We start from the raw sequence: 20,075 nt of genomic DNA, 5'->3' as shown, positions 1-20,075 counted from the left end.
CAGTGCACACCTCTACTCAGTTATGTGAGCCTAAGGGGCTTTAGACATGCTGGCACAGGGGCTGGGGGAGCAGTAGCCTCTTGCCCAACTGCTTTTGAAAGTGATGGGAATTGCAAATATAGTTTGGTATTCAACCCCCCACACCCAGGTGAAAACATTTATTCTGAGCTAGCACAAATCCCTTGTGGGAACCTAAGCAGCTCTTTCAGTTCCCGCCCCGCCCCCATCCACACCCACACAAGGGTGTGGTCTATAAAGCTTGACCATGTGCACTGTCCAAAGTGAATTCCTACCTTCCATTCCCCACCCCCTGCTTTGGCACAAACTTTGCTTTGCCTCCTACCCCCTTCGGATGACCAGTTTAGGGTTTGCCACAGCTCTACTTTACTCATTGTGCAAATGAGCAGCAAAGGCTCACACCTTGTATCTGGTTTCTTTGCGTATTTTTTAAAATAATGAATATATGTTACCCACCCTTCGCAAAATATCCTGGGTGAGGTCTAGTAAGAATAAAAATGCAGTCAAGCAACTATCTTACCAGCAAAAATAAGTGCAGCCCTGTCCAGTTTGTGTGTGTGTGTGTAATGCTGAATCAGTCCTAGCAAGTGCCGCCTTTGGTAACTGGTCATTGAAGTTATACTAAGCCCTGTGTGTTTTTAATATGGCAGATCCTGAAGATGTAACACAGAAGCCGATTTCACCTAACAAAAAGCCAACACAACGTGAGTATAAGAGTAATCAGAACATTGATGTGCATTGTGAAAACACCCGCCCCATGTGTGTCACTTACTGTTATCATTTTAAAAAAATCTAAATCGTTTTACCTGAAATATTTCATTTCTGGGAGAAAAATTACAACCGTGTTGTCTTCCCTGTTTAGGTGATGATGGCTTTAACTTGGCAGCTCTGTCCAGTTTGTGTGTGTGTGTGTGTGTACACATAAAATGCTGAATCACTAATCAGTCCTAGCAACTACCCCCTGGTAACTAGTCATTCAAGTGATATTAAGCCCTGTGTGTTTTTAATATGGCAGATCCGACAGATGTAACACAGAAGCTGATTCCACCTAACAAAAAGCCAACACAAAGTGGGTATAAGAGTAATCAGAACATTGACTTGCTATTCCTATACATTTATTTTTCAGTGTACGTGACTAGGTTTGGGTTATAAATGGCATTGTGTGTCATGAGTTGTCATCCCTCCATCTCAGGAAACAATGGAGGAGTGCGCTCTGCTGAGTACAAGACAAGTAGATGCAAAATTTGCCTTAGTCCAATGTTTTGTTTTGTTTTTTTGCAGATATGCGAGTGAACTTTCCATAACACTGATAATTCATGCATATAGGGTCTAATAATGCAACCCACTCAGGCTACGTATAGGGCAGGACAAACATCCAAATAATGCATCCTTGACTACATGTGTACATGAATGTGAACACGTGTCACCAACAGAGGTGTGATTTCCAAGATATTGGGCCTAGAGTCAGGGCATGCCATGGGGACATAGCCTTGCCAGACCATTTACAGAGGGGAAAGCATGAAGTACTAATAACTGTTCCAAAGTTTCTCATTGCGCAACAGAATGTGTTCCTCCCCCTCCTCCCTGTGTACTCCCTAAATCTGTTCTGGAAGTTCCCCCAACCCTTCAGAGCAAATTCGGGGACAGTGCAAGGTACATGCAGTGGGATATCTCATTGGGCTAGTTTTAATCTTCGTGCTAGTGAATCTACTTTATTGAGTACCATCCTTTCTGCTTTATAAAATATCAATCATTTTAACCTATAATATTTCATTGGCAACCCCTGACATTGACCATGAGTACCCAATTTAAATAGGGTTCTACATACATTGTGAAGCGCCCCCCCCCCCCGGTGTGTCTGTCACTTACTATTATCAATAATAATTATAAAATCTAAATCGTTTTACTTGGAGTATTTCATTTCTGGGAGAAAGATTACAACTGTGTTGTCTTCCCTGTTTAGATGATGATGATGGCTTTAACTTGGAAGATGCCTTTGGTAAGTATTGTCTGCACTCCATGCAAGTCTAGTTTGTATGTTGCTTTTGAAGACAGTCGCAAATTCAAAGACAATAGCACAAGGATCTTTGGAAGTCCTTTGTACAAATAGCACTTCAGACCTCTGCAAACCTAAGGTTTTAAAGAGCAGTGTGAAGCTGTTTGCAAAAGGCTTTCAAACAGCCCTGTGTTGTGCTTTAAAGCAGCATCCGGCAAGATGCTGATGAGTGGAGATTTCAGTGCTGCTTTCTGCAGGGGTCTGAGCAGGATTTAAACTCAGCTTATCAACTGTTGTGTGGCAGTTAAATCCTGCTGCTTTGGCTGCACACACCACTTGCCTGTGAGGAAGTGGCACTTGCAGCTAAATTGAACTCTTCCAGCTCCCTCAGCAGCTGATGTCACCCTCCCAGATAGGTAGGTGGCTATTGTTTTGGGGAAAAAATGGCCTCGTGTGCCAAGACTGGCCCAAGAGCCAGAGCTTCCCTATCCCAGCTGAGTAGCATAAGCAAATATAATGGACAAAGCAGTATCCCAACTGTACAGTTGCATCAAACAGTTTACTTAAAATCGGCCAGAGAATTGCCTTTTCCATCTTCCGCAGATTTTAGGAAATGGTGCTGCAAGATAGTCTACAGTCACACTTTGCACACTATAAAAACCTTTGCCAGATGTTGCAAGAATGCTAGTCCCATCACCCCCGACCATTGGTCATGCTGGATAGGGGTGATGGGAGTTGCAGTCCAAAATACCTTGAGGCACCAATTTCAGGCATCTGACCCAGCACTACAGATGCTGTTTGTGTTTGCCTTTCCCTTGCTCTGTGTATGCATTCTTTAGTCACTGTGGGTAATCTGTACATCCCTCACCCGGATACATTTATAATTTGGGGGAGTTGGCAGGTGACATTCTTAGTGACTGCGGGGAAGTAATATGTATATTACAGTGGCTTATTGAGCTGCCTTTACTCCTGTACCAAAAGAAACATGAGGGAAGAGAGGGGAGGTTATTTATCCTGCTTGGTCTGGAACAACTCCTCCCCAAGGAGCTTAGGGTCTTCTAAATAGTTCTCCCCATCCCCATTTTATTCTCACAACAATGTTGTGAGATACATTTTGCTGAGAGACAGGCCCAAGATCACCTAATCAGTTCCATGGCTGAGTGAAGATTTGAACCCTGGTTTCCCAGATCCTGATAGCCCTGTGCCAAACCCTCCTTAAATTTGGATGGGTATCTGAGGGTATGAAAGCTGCTGAACAAGAAAGTGATGGAATAACCTGAGAGCATGCCAGGATGTCATGTACACACAGCTGTGGTATTGGCTTTAAGCTAGATTCCAAGTTTTACCATTGTGGATGGGCTTGTCAAGTACATAATTCTACCTAAGAAGCAAGGAAAATGGGATACCATTCCTACAAAATCAGACTATCAAGGTATTTTCTACTTCTCATATTTTGAAGTTTGTTATCTCTCTCTCTCTCTCTCTCTCTCTCTCTCTCTCTCTCTCTCTCTCTCTCTCTGTTAGTTGATGACCCCAAGAAGCCAGAACCACCAGCACCACCTCAGCCAAATCCTGGAAGTCATGGCAATACCGGTGGTAAGCTTCTCTAGAAATATTACTTCAGAGCGTAGCCTGACAGTATCAGTTATGGTCAGTAAACTAAAATCTAATATGAGATTAAAGAAGAGAAGTGATAACTTTCACCTGTGCTTCAGTGAATCTTCAGATCTTTATAGTTCACCATCTGCAAGATTTACAGCTCAGTGCTGATATAACACTGCTGATGGCTTACCCATAGCTAAGGGATATGGTGTGGGCTGCAGGCACATGCACTCTCTCTTTCCCCCTCTCATTCTCACTTCCTTCCTTTGTCAGCAATAATATAATGGAGCTTTATATCAGCATTGATTCTGGTTTAGTTTTAACCAGAACTTGAAGTGATTTGTGAGCTACTGCACCAGACCTTTTGCAGGAGACATGGAGAAATTTATAAAGCATATATGTAACGTAAGGCACTGTAGGTGGAGACTGCTGCCATCATGCCATCATGCACACGGGTGCTTGATGCCAACATGTTTCACAAAATGGCACTAGCATGGCTGTTCACCTGCCCCTCTTGAGCAACTCAATGTGAGTCTTACACGTTCTCCATAACCAGCTTAGCTGAATTATGTGGGCTTTTCTTCATGGTAAACATGCTTGGGATTGTAGCTATATTTATGGTCCCTGGAAAAGTGCCACAAACACCATAGTGTACAGATTGCCATAGGAAATATATGTTGTGGGTTTTTAGAAGACTTCATTCTAACAAATATTCTCTTTTCAAAGATTTTAGTGATTTGGATTTAAATGATGGTCAGGCACCCCCAGATCCACCAAAAGGTAAGTTTCTAGTGCAAACTGTTATAAATATACTTAGATATGTCACATTTGTGTGTTTTTATAATACTGAGGGATTATGATGGGGGTTCTCTGGTATAATAATAATAATAATAATAATAATAATAATAATAATAATAATAATAATGTTTCCCTAAATCAGTTGAGATTTAATTTAGCTGGATTGACTTGCATTAACTAAGCAAACCTTTTTAAAATATTAATTTAAACATTTTTAACAGTTTTCTACTAGCCAAAATACGTTGAAATGTTTTATTTGGGGGTGTGGTGTGTGGGACAAACTAAAAAGATGGATTGTGCTGTGATCTTAGCTTTGGTGCTTACAGAAATTCAACATTTTACTTGGAAATCATCTTGATTAGAATACCTGTAGGTATTTTGAGATGGGCTTGGGAACTTGCATCTCTCCAGGTGATATAGGACTACAATCCCATCATTCCTGATCTTGGGCTGATGGGACCTGGAGTCCTACAATGGCTAGAAGGCCACGTGTTCCCCATCTCTTACAAATGTTTCCCTTCAATGCTGAGGGGGTGGGGGTTACGGGCAATGACACTGAAAACATTGTGCATAAATACATGTTTCCCAGGGACAGGCATCTGAAAGTAAGTTAATTACAACTTTTTTAAAACAAGATTTTACTAACATTTATATTCAATGTGCTATTAATTTCTGAAACAGGAAATGCCTAAAAACGGGTTGGGAGTTGAGAAAGCTTGTAAAAGTATAGCCATGGCAAATGCTCAACTATACATCCTTGGTTTATTGAGCAGCTGTGGTTGACTGGGTGGGGATAGGAGCATAAGCAGTGTAAATCTTGCTCCAGAGTGATCAGAACTACCACATAGCTGTGGAGGCAGCGAAGAGATCCTACTCCCATATCTGCATCACATCCTTGAGAAGCCAACCAGCAGAGTTGTTCTGTATGGTCTGGAGGTTGATCATTCCTGACAAGGGGGTGTGGTGGATCTCTGGAGCACATGGTGCCTTTTCTGTAACCAATTGGCTAAACACTTTGAGGATAAAATTGGCCAGCTCTCCTGTTGTGGCATTGCCAGCCCAAGTGTCCAGTGCCACATTGTTGGATCCAGTGTTGTGGGATAGATTCCAGTTAATTTGGTCTGATGATGTAGACAGAATACTGCCAGTGCTGGTTAGATCCTGTCAGTTATTTGGAGTGGAGCGACTGAATTGGTCCCGGATGTGATCAATGCCTCATTGTTGTAATCACATGCCTCCCACTACTCTTAAAGACACAGTGATGCATATTTTCTTAAACAGCCTGCTCTGAATCCAGCAGAATATAGTGACTATAGGCAAATCACCAACATCCCTTTCTTTGCAACTATGGCTGAGAAGGTGGTAGTGGAGCCACTGCAGGCATTCCTGGATGAGGCTGATTACCTGGATCTGCTGTGATCTGAGTTTCAGACCTGGTTTCAGAATTGAATCAGCCTTGGTTGCCCTGATCAAGAAAGAGACAGTGGGTGTGTGACTCTGTTACTTCTGCTTCATCTCTTAGCAGCTTTTGATACCATCAACTATATGAAGTGGCTTCAGGTTTTCATGCATTACTTTCTCTTAGCCCCCACTGCCAATATTAGTATAGCAACACAGCTGATATAGCTCGTGCTTTCTTTACCATGAAAAGCCCACTTTGTAATATAAATATACTAATAATGAATTATTATTAATAGTTTTTGCATGAAATTAAACCTGAGTTGAAAGAGAGTGAATGCTCATATTTGCAAATTCCTTTTGCTTTGGAGTGGACAAACTACGGTCCAGTCACAGCAACACTAAATTCTTGAATTTCTTAATTTTTTCTCAAGGCCACAATCATTTTCTATTAGGGACGATGGGGAAAAAACAGCTTCAGAGTGAACCAGGAAGTCTTTCTCTGTTGTCCTAATGTAGAGGGGGAACCAGGGAACACCCAAAAATTGCTTCAGTGGAGAAAGGACTTCCTGCTTCATTCTGAAGCTATTACTGGGTCTTCTCAGGGCATGTATAACTCTAAATTTCCTTATAGCACTAGACAATCTTGGTTATTGGCTAAAACATTGAATATGGAAGCAGGCTCATATCTTGCAAACCAATTGCTTAGTATACTGCCTGCACATTTTGCTTTATTAACTTTTGTTCCGCAAGGACTAAAGGCTTGCTTTTTAAAGAAATGAAACTCAAGAATCTGTTCCCCTGCTGGCCCTGGACTCAGTATCTGTTGAATTAGTTCCCAGTCCTGAAATGACAGCTTTGGGAATCTACTTTTCTATACCCCATTGTACATAATAGCAGTTTCAGCATTCCTGACCAGACAGAAGCTCTTAACATAACACAGTTAATAACACTGACTTTTTATTTATGTGTAATAGCTTAATAGTTTTAGTTTTCTGTTCTAACCATTCAAGGAACTAATGGCACAAGTGAGTGTCTGTAGTGGTGGCACTTGTACTGCTCAGATTTGTCTACATGCTCCTTGAAACTCCCTGTGAAGGTCCTTCATAGATAGGGCACACTTAAATGATTATGCATGATAAATGCATGAATCACCTTGATTGAGCATGATAAATGGCTGGATAATCTTTGAGTTTTTATCTGGGGCTGGTTTTGCAAGGCTCACGCAGAAGACTCTGAACGTTTGAACGTTATTCTACATTTTAAGTAAAGAAGTACAAACACATAGTTGGAATTGGTTATGTCCGCATGTATTCTATGCTCGGCTAATTGATGCTAACTTTGTGCACAGCTAACTTACTCATAATTTCTCAGTTACTTTTCTAAGAATAATTTATGTTGATTTTGCTTCTCACGCTGTTATGCACAATTTTTCTTTCTTAATGTAGGCCGTGCTTCTAATCCTTCTGCAGGTATGTGAGCTGTGCAATGTTTGCTTTTCCATGTAGCAAGATATTTGCAACTGTTGTATGTTATAGCACACATGTCCTTGTTACATTGTTGTTGTTGTTTTACTTGTAACTTGCAAGTCTCTTGCAAGTCTTGGTGATACTGCTCATTATATGCTTTCCATGGGGTTGTGAGCTACTTGAAGGCACGCAAGGTTCTAAAAAGAAAAACAAGAAAACAATCCCGTTTAATTGTACAGGCAGTCCTTAATACCTTTTATCAAAACAAATTTATTTTAAGGATAGCCTAACTCAAAGCAAGGCAAGAGAGCAATTGCTTGTAGTTCTGGACCTCAGTCTGATAGAAATATGATTACAGTCATACCTTGGATCTCAAATGCCTTGGCTCCTGAACAAAGCAGCTCCTGAACAATCTAAATTTGGAAGTGAGTGTTCTGGTTTTTGAACTATTTTTGGAAGCTGAATGTCCAACGCTCCTGCAGCCAATCTGAATCCGCACCTTGGTTTTCGAACGGTTCCGGAACACATTCTGTTCGAGAACCAAGATACAACCATAATAAGAAAAACAGAAGACCTATCTATGGACATTGATGAGCCAGTCATGGGTAAAACAAACACAAACGAAAGGATTGGCAAGACTGCAGGTGGAGTGAGGAGACGATCTATCATGTCTGGTCAGATACCAAGGGATGGACTAGGTGAGGTTAATCTGCAAATGTAGAACAATAAGCAAGGGACCAAGATGAATTGCAGACTGTGCTACCTTTTCACAGTATCTTCAGTACATCATCAGCAGAAACAGTTGGTGTAGACCTGTGTAATAAGACTGTGGCTCTAGTCTGACTATCTATTCTCTCTGCTGCCATCTCACTTTTATATAGAAGTAGTGCAACACTAACAACACTTTTACATTTCTTTCCCTCCGACTCACATATTGGGAAGGGCAGTTATGTGATTGCATTCAGCGTTCTCAGAGGGCTATTGTGTATCATTTCCCTCTGACTTAACTGCTCATATCCAGAGTATTTCATAGTACAGCACTGCTATCTGGAAACTGAAAGGGTTACAGCTAATTGTTGGAAGGGAATATTCTAAATATCTCCTCCAAGGAACTCTGGAAGGCTTATAAAAAGGGGGGGGGGAATCGCCCTGCCTTCTGGGAGTCTTAGGCCATGCCCAGCACAAAGATAAACAGCAAAATACATCTGGAAATAAAATGCATGCCAAACTAAAATATTTAGAAAATAACCATCATTGAAACACCAACCCAGAAATTTCTGCTAGTGGCAATGAAACAACAACAATTTGGAAAGTTCCGTGTGATCTATAAAGTCTTCAGTTGCTGTCTCTCAACAATGAAGGGGACAGAGGTAACCTGAGGCAGAGATCATTCCAAAGTCAAAGCCCTTTAGGGATAAGTGATAGAGTACCTTTGGGTAAGCATTTCTGACAAGGAGACCAGCCAACTTTGAAAAAGTGTACCACACTATTTATATCTTTCAGTGATTAATAATATGCACCTTGCCTTTGATTGCTATTCATAGAAGAAGAAGGAACAATATGTGAAGAGGCTTCAGGTTTAGATGTAAATATTTATCTTGGTAATAGCACTGGCCCTTCACATACTGCTTATTTGTTAATACAAGAATCCTTCTGACCATCTTTTACTCTGCTAGTATTTGAATTGGAAGGTAGAACACTTTTTACTGCAGTTGCCTCATAGGGGGAATAAAGACCTACTGTTTGCAAAGCATATTCTAACAAAGTTGTTTTCATAGGTGGCTCAGACTCTGGTGGCAAAGCGGAAGGTAAGCTTGTGAAGTTTTTTAATGGCACTTATAACTTTGGATTCTTAAGTCATCCCTAAAAGTTAACCTTTCGTGCTGCAGCGGTCTATATGTTTTATCCTTGCTGTGTGTGTTCTAGTTCATCAGGTCAGTTGTAGGACAGAACTATTATGAATGACATCTTACTGTGATATTAAATCATATCCAAGGGGGAGCACAATGTCTGACAAAAGCAAAGTCCAAAATGGCGGTGTTCACACATCACAGTCATCCAGGGTTGTTGGCTTCTCACATGTAATGTACCTAATTATTATTATTTTTAAATTACAGTTGGGAAGGGGGCACAAAACCATTTTGGTGTCCACATATGATATGTGGGTTAGCCACTCTTAGTGTTTAGGATTACAGTACAAATGGCAAAGTCTCAATGATGGGTCAAAACAGATCTAATAGCTGTTGGGCAGACTGGAAGTAAAATTTAATCAGGCAAACACGAAATGCCTGTGGGTGGCTTCTTTTACTCAGAGTAGGCTCATTGAAACTAATGGACTTTATTTAGTCCTATTCATTAATTTCAGTGGGCCTACTCTGAGTAATAGTTAGTTGACTACTACTCAAGTTTGCTAGATAGTATTCATTTTTGTGAAACAATAATACTTTTTCTTTTACATAGAAAAGCTTTCTGTAACTCTTATCAGAGGCATCACTTCATTTAGTTGCAAACTGTAGGCTGTATTCTGATAATATAATATTAAGATAGGGATGGACAAGATGTGGTTCTCCAGCCTACAGCTTGCACTACAACTCCCATGATGGCCATCCTGCCTGGTTCTGATGGGTTTGGGAGTTCAACAATAACTGCAGGGCCACATGCATCCTACTTTTGTATATACACAAAATAACATGGTCTTAAATTTCTTTCTGTTTATATATAAAAATGCAAAGCTGTGGTCATGCTGCAGTTTATGGTGGCCTTGTCAACTCCAGTGTGAAGAGCAGCCGGCAGGCAGGCAAGCAAACAAGCAGTGTGGGTGGCAGGCAGCCCAGTTATGATGTTTGAACATGGCTGCAGTGAGGTTTGACATTAGGGAACAGGTGCTTCACACAACGGTTTAGCAAGCCATTGTGTGAAGCCCCTCCTCACTTCTTTAAAAAAGGCTTGGGATTGGGGTGAGTTGGGTAGGGGGGGCTTAGGCAACCTGTTGGGTAGGTAGGGTAGGGAGTTGGTGAAGAGGAAAGGGGTGGGGTTTGCTCAAGTGGGTGGGAAGAGTGGGTGGCAACAGGGTGGGTGAGGTTTGTAAGCAAAAGCCTTGGGTCTTTTAAAAATATAATTTGATTTGCATCCATCCTATCATTCCTTACAGTTGGCAGGAACCTGTTGTCACTATATGAATCAGCCCCCCCCCCCCGAGCATTGTTTGAGCTTTTTGTAAGGAAACAGAAAATTGATGACCCTTCAAATTTCTGCTGAAGCTCTCGGATTTGTCATTACTTCTGGGAGGAAGTCTAGCCATCTGTTCCCCTTTCATTCCATCTGTTCTCCTTTCCATACACTTGCTTGAAACTTCTCATGAGCAAGCATCCCTTATCAGATCTGACAATAGCTGAGCCATTGCTTCCTCTGGAAGCAGATTGGACAGCAGTGAGTTGTAGCGTAAGAACACAGCAATTGCTCTGCTGGATCAGGCCAGTGGCCCATCTAATTCATCATTGTGCTCTCACACTGACTAACCAGATACCTATGAGATGCCTCCAAGCACATCCCGAGAGCATTAAAGAACTCTCCCCGCCTGCACTTTTCAACATATGTTATTCAGAAGCATATTGCCTCCAACCATGGAGACAGAGTGGCTAGTAGCCAGTGACAAATATAACCTCCATGAATTTGTCTTTATCTTCTCTTCCGGCCATTTAAGTTGGAGGTCATCGCTGTCTGTCCTGAATCTTCCGACATCTTCTGTGTTGATTTCCATGAGTTCTAGTGGTGTGAGAGAGGGAGAAAAACCCACCTGTATTCATCTTCTCCATACATAATCCACACATGATTTTATGTGTGAGCCTATGAAGTAATGACTGGTTTGAATACTTGGGTGTTCTTCCTTTCCGCCATGCCTGAACTCACCATGGACTTGTTTAAGAATATGGATTTTTCAGCTAGAAGCCAATGATATTGATGTTGGAAACCTACATTTCACAATATCTAGCTTGGATTTTAAATGGAAGAATTAGCATTTCTTTTAATGCAACTTTTAAAAAAATTGTATACAGTTCTTTATCCATAGAATTCAGGGCGGTTCATAGCATAATAACTAAGTAATTGGAACTAGAGATCTTCCTGCCTTAGGAAGTACTACTGGGTAGTAAATACACGATCAAGCAGTCACAAACATTATGAAATGTTACATTTATTTCTAAATTTGCATTATTTGAAAGCTGTGAGTGGGTGTCTTTTAAAGAAAAAGGAGCAAACGCTATTGAATACAGTGATTTCTTCCAAATGCATATTCTCTGGTGTCATTAAATTGCTCTTAAAAATGCTTTCTCTGTTATTTATATTTATATGGCTTTTGAGAAGTGGATCAGATTAAGCCTGCTTTCTACCTTTTCACAGAAAACCCAGGAATGTTAGCTGGAATTATTAGCTCAGTACTTGTAGCAGCAGCTGGGGCTGTGTCAAGCTTTGTAGCCTACCAGAAGAAAAAGCTCTGCTTCAAAGCAAGTGGTAAGTTTTTATATTGAGTTTCTTTTTGCTTTTCATGTTTTGGCTTTAATGTTTCTATTAGCCTAACCAGTGACATGAGGAATCTTGTTTGTGTGTGCACGAGAGAGAGAGAGCTCCTCCATAATACGCATTATGACTGTATTAGAATTGTATCTCCCAATGTAATTGGAGGCTTAAAGTTTGAAATGCGCCCACACTGGGCATTAGGTAATGTGTGTGAGCTGAATTACCTATGTGAAATATAAATGTATCTAAATTATGTTTGTATCTACAGATGAAGAAAATGTTAATATGCAAAGTCAACAAGGAGCACATTCTGAACCACCTGGTAAGAAATCTTCTTTATGAAAACAGAACTGAGTATGATTCTTTGCATACTTGAGATGTTTCAGAGTGGCTTTATATATGGGATTCTGCATGGTCTCCCATCAAAACAACAACCAAGGCCAGACCTCCTACTTAACATGCCTTCAAACAACTCTCAGTTTTCACTTAACTTTGTCTTCCTTGCTAACCCTTTTATTAGCTTTATTTATTGGCCTTCTTTACATGACAGTTGTGAGATTCTGTAGATGTACCATATGGAGATACAGGCACTGACCATTTTGTGCACGTTCAATTTCTACGCCGTTTTCAGATCTGGAAGTGGGCATGGCAGGGTTGGAATGGGGTGGGGCAGACTTGCACACACTCCACCTATGTGTGTAGTGACCCAGGATGCAGCCTCCGCACAAACAGAGAGTTGCCTACATATCTAAATGCCCTCAATTTGGAGGTTGGGCTTGGCTCATTAAGTGGGTGTGTTTTCTTCATTATTGGCTCTAAAATTGTTCTTCTGCCACCTCCAACTCTGTTGCATTTGCGGAGCTAGTAGAATCTCATGTGTCATCTTGGAAAAGATAGTTAATGCTACAAATGTGTTGTATCCTCTATTTGTTGTTGTTTAGAGCAAAATAAATTTATAGTTAAAGAATAAAAGACACGGGGTTGTTTTCAGCTAAGTTCTAGTCAAAGTAGACCCATTCAAATTTGTGATCCTAAGTCATGTCCATTCACTTCAGTGGGTCTACCCTGAGTAGGCCTAGCATTGAACACCACCCATGGTTTTGCAAGAGTTGCCGCATTAGGTTATTTACCATGTAGCCTATCATTAAATATGCCCTTAATAATTGTACATCTTACTTTCTTGCCAGTGCATAGAAGAGCTATTTGCTAGTCCTCTTCAATGCTTTACCTTCAGATGGCAGGTTTTCTAGAGTTTCTTTTGAAGATAAATGTTGCCAAATAATTGCATTGAGCTGGAAACATTTATTAATGATCTGGTTGGTTGAGCATAATGTGCTACTGCTACTGACGATTGGTGGTGCTCTGGAGTTTGAGAAGGCAATCTTTCCTAGCCACACCTGGAGACGCGAGGGATTGAAACTGGGACTTCCTGAATAGCATATGCTCTGTGAGTGAGCTAAGACCTTTCCCAGCAGTAGCAGGGAATGACTTTTAATAACAGAAATGGACAGTTCAGGTTTTGCCCCACCTTGTCACTATTACCTTCTCTGCCATAGCCACCCAGTTGTGGAACTCTCACCCCTCTTGAGATTTGGCTGGCACTGACTTAATCTTTCAGTGCCAGCTGAAGTCTGCCCTCTTTGGACAGTAATTTCAGGTGTATTCTAGACCAATACAATGACAGATGATCCATCTTGCTTTTGTTGGGCTATGCATACATGTGTGTTGGAATGTGTGCATGCAAGGGGACACACACACACACACACACACACACACACACAAACACACACACGTGTTTTGTCGGAAGTGAGACGTTGCTGCATCAGAAACCCTTCATTACCAAGGGATAAAATGGGGATGGGGAGCAGGTTTGTTTAAAAGATGTCTATCTCATTCTCTGCAGTGCACATGAAGTGTCTTGAAGCATAAAAGCAATGACATTAATTATGAGCTAACAAAAATATCTCTGAAAATTACAGTGATGAGAAGAACCCACTAAACGCTATATGCATCCAGCTAAATAAAAATGCATAAAATAGTGGAGAGTGCTACCCTTTAAATAAGTCTTTCATATCAAGATGTCTCCAGCCTGCTAAATGATGGAAACACCCATAAATTAGGGCTGCCATACGTCTGGGTTTCCCCTCACATTACCGTTATTTCAAAGGTGGAATTGACATCTGGGGGGACTTTGTCCTGGATCTTAGGCTTGTCTAAAAATTGCTCAACAACTTTTGGGGTGTCCTTCAAAAATATCTGGTATGCATGTGTGTGTTTTAGGTGATTTCCCCCCTACATGCCTACTTTATTTTTTGTATTTTGGTGCTTAATCAAAATTATGAATCCTAAGTAATCCTAAAGTAAAAGTGTAAGAAACAGTTGCAGCAAAAATGGGAGGGGAATATGAATTATGATGAGGGATATGTGTTTAACCTGAAGATTACAAGGCTGAAGCTACAAATCGTGCGCAGCGCAGTCTGATGCTTGTCTACTGAGAAGTAAGCGCCACTGTCTCCCGTGGAGTTTACTCCCTAGAAAGTGTGTTTACTATTGCAGCTTCAATTGGCAAAAAAGGTATCAACAATAATCAGCTAGTAGTCATGGTAGTGGAATGTTGGATGTCTGACAGCTGCCCCTTATTGTTGGTCCATGGATTAGGCCAATAAAGCAAAGCTTAGCAGGACTTGGCTTTAGGGAAACTTTAATAGAATTTGGACAGAACTGAAACAAGCTGGAAGCAGGAAAGATTAACTTTGCTGGTGAATTGTTGCATGGAACAAAGAAGCTTCCTATAAAAGAGAGCACAAGACAGCAACTTTTTCTTTTGTTTGTGTTCATAATGATCAGATAATTTTTCTTCATCTCCAAAGTGCACGGCTGTTAACAACTGCTGAGAGGGCTTTCAGGGCTTTTGGGGTTTAGGATGACAGAGGACTAATGTATTGCCCATCTTCAAAAAGCCCTTCATCTTCTAGATTGCAGTGGTGACAAAATGCTTCAAAATACTAGGAAAGAAGTTCCCATAGGTCCTGTTTTGGGGCTTTTGAATAGGCATGCTTAGTCATGGGCTGTAATAAATTTTAGCAGCAGCCTTTGTACTTAAACACACTTTTTATTTACTTCAGGAAGTAATCTCTAATCTGTTTCTCTTTTTTCCCTTTTAGTTCAACGCACACTTTTGCAGAAACAGTAGCATCATTTAAGATTAAGCGAAGGCCAGAAAACTGGACAGAGAATCTGCGTATTTCCCTGAAAAAATACCACACATTTCAAGCAGCAAAAAAACGAAGTTGCAAAGTAGAGTGAAAATAGTCCTGTTGAAAATGTCTTTTGAAAGGGAGAACGGACGTTTTAACAAATCTAAGTACTTGTATCTGTGGTTTACCCTTTGAAGTTCAAAGTTGCATACTTGCTGATTCCTGGCTTTAAAACAAATTTGTATTTGTTGGGAACTGTTGCTTTTGTCTGAAGACTCATATTTTGCATTATGGCAAGAACCTTAACAGAGGAGATGATTTTAATGTATACTGGTTAAATGCCAATAGGTGGGCTGCACCTGCCACTCAGTTGTTGGGAATGGAATAAATGTTTGCCCTCTTCATGTTCATGCCCTAAAATGCAGCACCTTACTTGTCCCCCATAAGAATATATCACAACCATCTGCCAAATGGATAGAAGTTAAGCATAGCCCTCAGGCCTATGCTACACATAGGGCTAAACTTCCTTGTTCCTAGAGATGCCAACTATTTAAAAACTGCATAACCTTATCCTGGCTTTTGCTTTTTTTGTCATCTTAGAATGTGAGCAATAGGTTTTTATATGTACATGTATTTGCCTTTGAATAAGTGATTAAGATCTAATGTCTCTTTTGGAGCATCTCTGATAATTGTACCTTTGCCTTTACAATGATTGCATAGGAGGTGGAGGTGCTCTTTGCATTGCCTTGCTACTTATTTTCACTCAGAGCAAGTCCTGTCTAGTATACATGTTACACCTGGGGCCTTTTGAATGCAAAAGAACAATACAGTGGTACCTCGGGTTATGAACTTAATTCGTTCCGGAGGTCCGTTCTTAACCTGAAACCGTTCTTAACCTGAGGCGGGCTTTCGCTAATGGGGCCTGCCGCCGCCGTGCGATTTCCGTTCTCATCCTGGGGCAAAGTTCACAACCCGGAGCAACTACTTCCAGGTTAGCAGAGTTTGTAACCTGAAGTGTTTGTAACCCGAGGTACCACTGCATTATATTGAAATGAAGTGTGGAATTTTGGGGGTGGAAGGGGAGGGCACAGTAAAGCTGTGCAGCTGCATAAGCATATCATGTATAACTCATCCAGCCACTGTCTCCGAGCTGGAGTTGTTTTCTACAAGAATACCAAAAAATAATTTAGCAAATGCAATTGCCATTTAAAACTCAGTGATAGCATGTGCCTCAGACTATGGGATTTACCTCTTTATTATTCACAAGTGCCCTGCTTCCTCTTGTTTCGTATTTACAAAAAAAAGTTGACATTCTTGTGACCACTTAGCTATATTTTTCAATAAATGGCTTCCAACAAGGCTTGTTTGACTAATTGCAGATGCCTTTAGCTGCATACCTTGAAGTGCCATTAATATAGTAGTAGGTAATTGATCAGAATAATATGAACTGAGCACTCTGTATTCCACTTAAGGTGCAGAAAGGCTTGATAATGGTCACTGGGAGCATGAAAATGGATTGTTTACATTGGATCTAAATAAATTCCTGTCTACATGCTTTCAGTTTCAAGATTGTGGTAAACGTTTGGCACAAGCTGACAGCAAAAATTTGACCAGCTAAATCATGTAATGAGCATTATTTTTTGGAACTCAGATACTTTCTATCTAAGCATTGTGCCAATGTAAAATCAAAGTTATTGCATAGAAAGTGATTTCTGTATGCATGACTCTCGTAATCAAGACAATATTGGATGCCATGTTCTTACTTAAACTAGAAACTAGTGGGAGCTAGCCACACGTGTGGAGCATGGGTGCTTAAAATTGTTTCCATTTTTAATGCACACAGAACTCAAGATCAGTTCTTCGTCATATTATAAACTGAGCTAGGCACATGCTCCACAGCAAATGTGCATCAGTTAACCCAATAAGAAAATTGCATTTTGAGGCAATATGTGCCACTGAATGCAACTTGCAAAGTGGCAATACTTTTTTAAAAAGAAAATAATCATTTTGTAAACTACAAGCAATGCTAAGCTTAATATTGGAATGCTGCTGATTTCTAAAGATGTTTCTATGTCATTCCTAAACAGCAGAGTCTGAATTTTGTGCCCATTACCCCCACACCTATGCATATTTTATCTAAAGCTCCACAAAACTCAGGACAGCTTACTTCCCAATGACGTGTGTATAAAATTGGCTGCACTCCTATATGTATTTGGAAGTAAACTATATTGAGGTCAGTGGGGCTTGTTTCTGAATAAACAGACATACAATCAGGCCATCAATGGAAATCATTGTTTTATTTCATCCCATCTTATTTCATGTGTACTATGTGATAAAATGACTTAAAACAGTAGCTGTTTGAGTGTAGAGGAAGGGTGGTGGGCCTTTGCTTCTGCAGAGATTGCCGGACTACAACTGCCATCTTGGTTGACTATTGGCCATTCTGGCTGGCGCTGATGGGAGTTGGAGTCCAGCAACATCAGGGGGACCACAGGTTGTGAATTAGTGTTGTGGCTCCTTAGATTGCAAGAACGTCTAGGAATTTGGTAATTAAGATATAATACTTGTGATCTTTTTTTAAAATAAAAACCAACAAAACCTAAAACTTTTTTGCTTGTCTGTATGTTTTTAAGGGGGACTAGACAAAATGGCTGTACAATTTTAGCAGAGGCTTCGGGATTGAAAACCAAAAAAAATGTAGGACTTCCGGGTTAGTGCCATCGCCGAATGGCGGACTCCCTCCGAGCTCCGGAGGGAGTCAGCTCGGCAGGGGCTGGGTCCTACCGCGCCGGCGACGCGGGGACCCTTAAAAACCACGGGCACGGAGCCCGTGGACATGGTGACTCGGCTGGCACCGTTAGCACCCTCCCGACTTGTGAAGGAGCCTTTTTAAAGGCTACAGATCGGGTGCCGGAGAGTGGCGTGGTGCTGTGAGTCCTCTGCTTCCCCTGCCGAGCGCAGCCGCATGCCATTCGACGGAGAGCGCTGGCTTCTTCCTTTGGAAATTCGGACAATTGGCGACAACCCGTGAGTAATTGGGTAACCGGGTACAAAAGGAGAAAAAAAAAAGGATTTTTTTTCAGATTCGGTACGAGCGGGGGGGATCTAAAAAGGAAGTCAGTCCCCCCCTGATTGTAAACATGCTAAAACAAGGACTGGGAAACCAAGATCGATTCAGAAGTTTATTGATGACAAAACTATTAACTCCACGATGGGAAACTACAAGAATTGTGCTGGAGGAGAAGAGGGTGAGAGGAAAAGGCAACCCCCCCCCCTGGGAACCGGGGCGATTCGGAGAGCCTGGTGAAGAGAAACGGAGAATTTGACAGCTGTCAAAAGAGCTGTCAAAGTTAGAGAATATAAAGAGGACTTTGTTACAAGTACTTTGCTGGTTAATTTTGTTACAATTTGATACAATATAGATATAAACTGTCGAGGGAAAAAGAAATAACAATTTGACTTTTGGATTAGAGGATACAAAGGTACTGCAATCCCCCTAGAGGGGTTTCGGGACATTACAAGTGTCGTATGTGGAAAACTACTCTGGGATGTGTACAGGTCTTATCTCCTGGGAAAGCTGTAAAACTGAAATATTATTTTGTCTACAGAGGTGACCATAATACAATAGAATTTTCTATTGAAGCAAGGAAGGAACTGGACGTAAGTCTTTGTCCCTGAATAACAAACCTCTGTAGAGACACTAAACTTTGGAACAAGAATGGTTGAACAGCTGAACAAGATAGAAACCTGAGAAAGTAAGAAATAAAAGAGCAAAGAACTAATTACGACAAGGAAAGAACAACGGGAGGAGCAACAAACGATTAAGGAAAATTAAAGGCCTCTAACCAGACTGGATTTTTGAAGTTAAATATTATTAAAACAACCAAATCTAAAGAAATCGGCAAGATGGACTGAGAAAAATTTGGCTGTGGACTTAAGATCTCCAGGCCGACAACATACAGACAGATGGACATGGGGAATCTAAACCGGGGAAGGGAGGGGGAATCTTAGAATCCAAAGGCTATGTAACCAACTTTTTGAACTTTTCTATATTTTCTATCTTATATTCTTTATAATTTTGATCTTATATGTTTTTGTTTCTTCTTTTTCTAAGAAAGGGGGAACTCGTGGAAGGAAATGAGAGCTGATCTTGGGGGGAAAAGCTTGTTCTATAATAAGATGAGGAGTGATGTTAAGATTGTATAAATTTAAATTGGTTTATGAGTAAAATATATTAGGTTTAAATTGGGAATGAGAGCTTGTGGAACCAACTTAGGGAAAGGGGAATACAGTCAGGTGGGGAAGGAGGGAGTCCCAGAAAGAAGGTTATGAAAAGAAGGGTCTAAACTTGTTTCTTTTCTTTCTCTTTCTTTACTTTATCTTTTCTCTTTTTCTTATTTTGTTATTATTGGAAATTTCAATAAACATGATTTTTTTTAAAAAAAGAAAACCAAAAAAATGTAAGCGGCTTGTCAACAACCATAGAATTGTAGACTTGGAAGGGACACCAGGGGTCATCTCATCCAAACCCCTGCAATGCAGGAATCTCAGCTAAAGCATCCAAGACAGATGACCACCCAAGCTCTGCTTAAAAACCTCCAAAGAAGGAGAGTTTACAACTTCCCAAGGGAGACCTTTCCACTGTCGAACAGCTCTTATTGTCAGAAAGTTCTTCCTGGTGTTTAGTATGAATCTCCTTTTTAGTAACTTGAAGCCATTGGTTTGAGTCCTACCCCCCAGAGCAGGAGAAAGCAAGCTTGCTTCATCTTCCATGTGACAACACTTTAGATATTTGAAGACGGCTATCATATCTCCCCTCAGTCTCCTCTTTTCCAGGTTAAGAATACCCAGCTTCTTCAACCGTTCCTCATAAGGCTTGGCTTCCAGACCCTTGATCATCTTAGTTGCCCTCCTCTGCACACAAATAACTGATGATGAACTGGTTTGGTTTTAAATTACCGTAGGTGAATATCTGGACTAGCTTTGGAAGGATGCCAGTAAGCTAGGAGTAAGCAAGAAGACCTTAATATAGCCTCCATCATAGCTTTCAAAAGCCACAGTGAGGTGATAGGGCTCTACTAC

General features: G+C 40.8%; 1 protein-coding gene across 3 annotated transcripts in view; it reads left to right on the top strand.

Moving 5' to 3' along the window:
* The window catches only part of CD99 (CD99 molecule (Xg blood group)), a 32,023-nt gene extending 14,425 nt beyond the window's left edge, over positions 1–17,598 (top strand). Inside the window, exons 3-11 of one of the 3 annotated variants that reach the window (XM_082220174.1) lie at positions 669–722; positions 1,982–2,017; positions 3,539–3,610; positions 4,343–4,396; positions 7,261–7,284; positions 9,060–9,089; positions 11,680–11,790; positions 12,065–12,118; positions 14,961–17,598. In XM_082220174.1, coding sequence (XP_082076300.1) covers positions 669–722; positions 1,982–2,017; positions 3,539–3,610; positions 4,343–4,396; positions 7,261–7,284; positions 9,060–9,089; positions 11,680–11,790; positions 12,065–12,118; positions 14,961–14,989 — 464 coding nt within the window. In that variant the 3' untranslated portion in view covers positions 14,990–17,598. Of the gene's footprint in view, positions 1–668; positions 723–971; positions 1,088–1,981; positions 2,018–3,538; positions 3,611–4,342; positions 4,397–7,260; positions 7,285–9,059; positions 9,090–11,679; positions 11,791–12,064; positions 12,119–14,960 lie in introns of those variants that run through there. The other 2 variants (XM_082220176.1, XM_082220175.1) reach the window with 2 other exon arrangements.
* Positions 17,599–20,075: the final 2,477 nt, after the last annotated feature.

The sequence above is a fragment of the Podarcis vaucheri genome (assembly GCF_965113315.1).
Source record: "Podarcis vaucheri genome assembly, chromosome: 4".
NCBI classification, from domain to species: domain Eukaryota; kingdom Metazoa; phylum Chordata; class Lepidosauria; order Squamata; family Lacertidae; genus Podarcis; species Podarcis vaucheri.
This window is presented reverse-complemented; position numbering and strand designations above follow the sequence as displayed.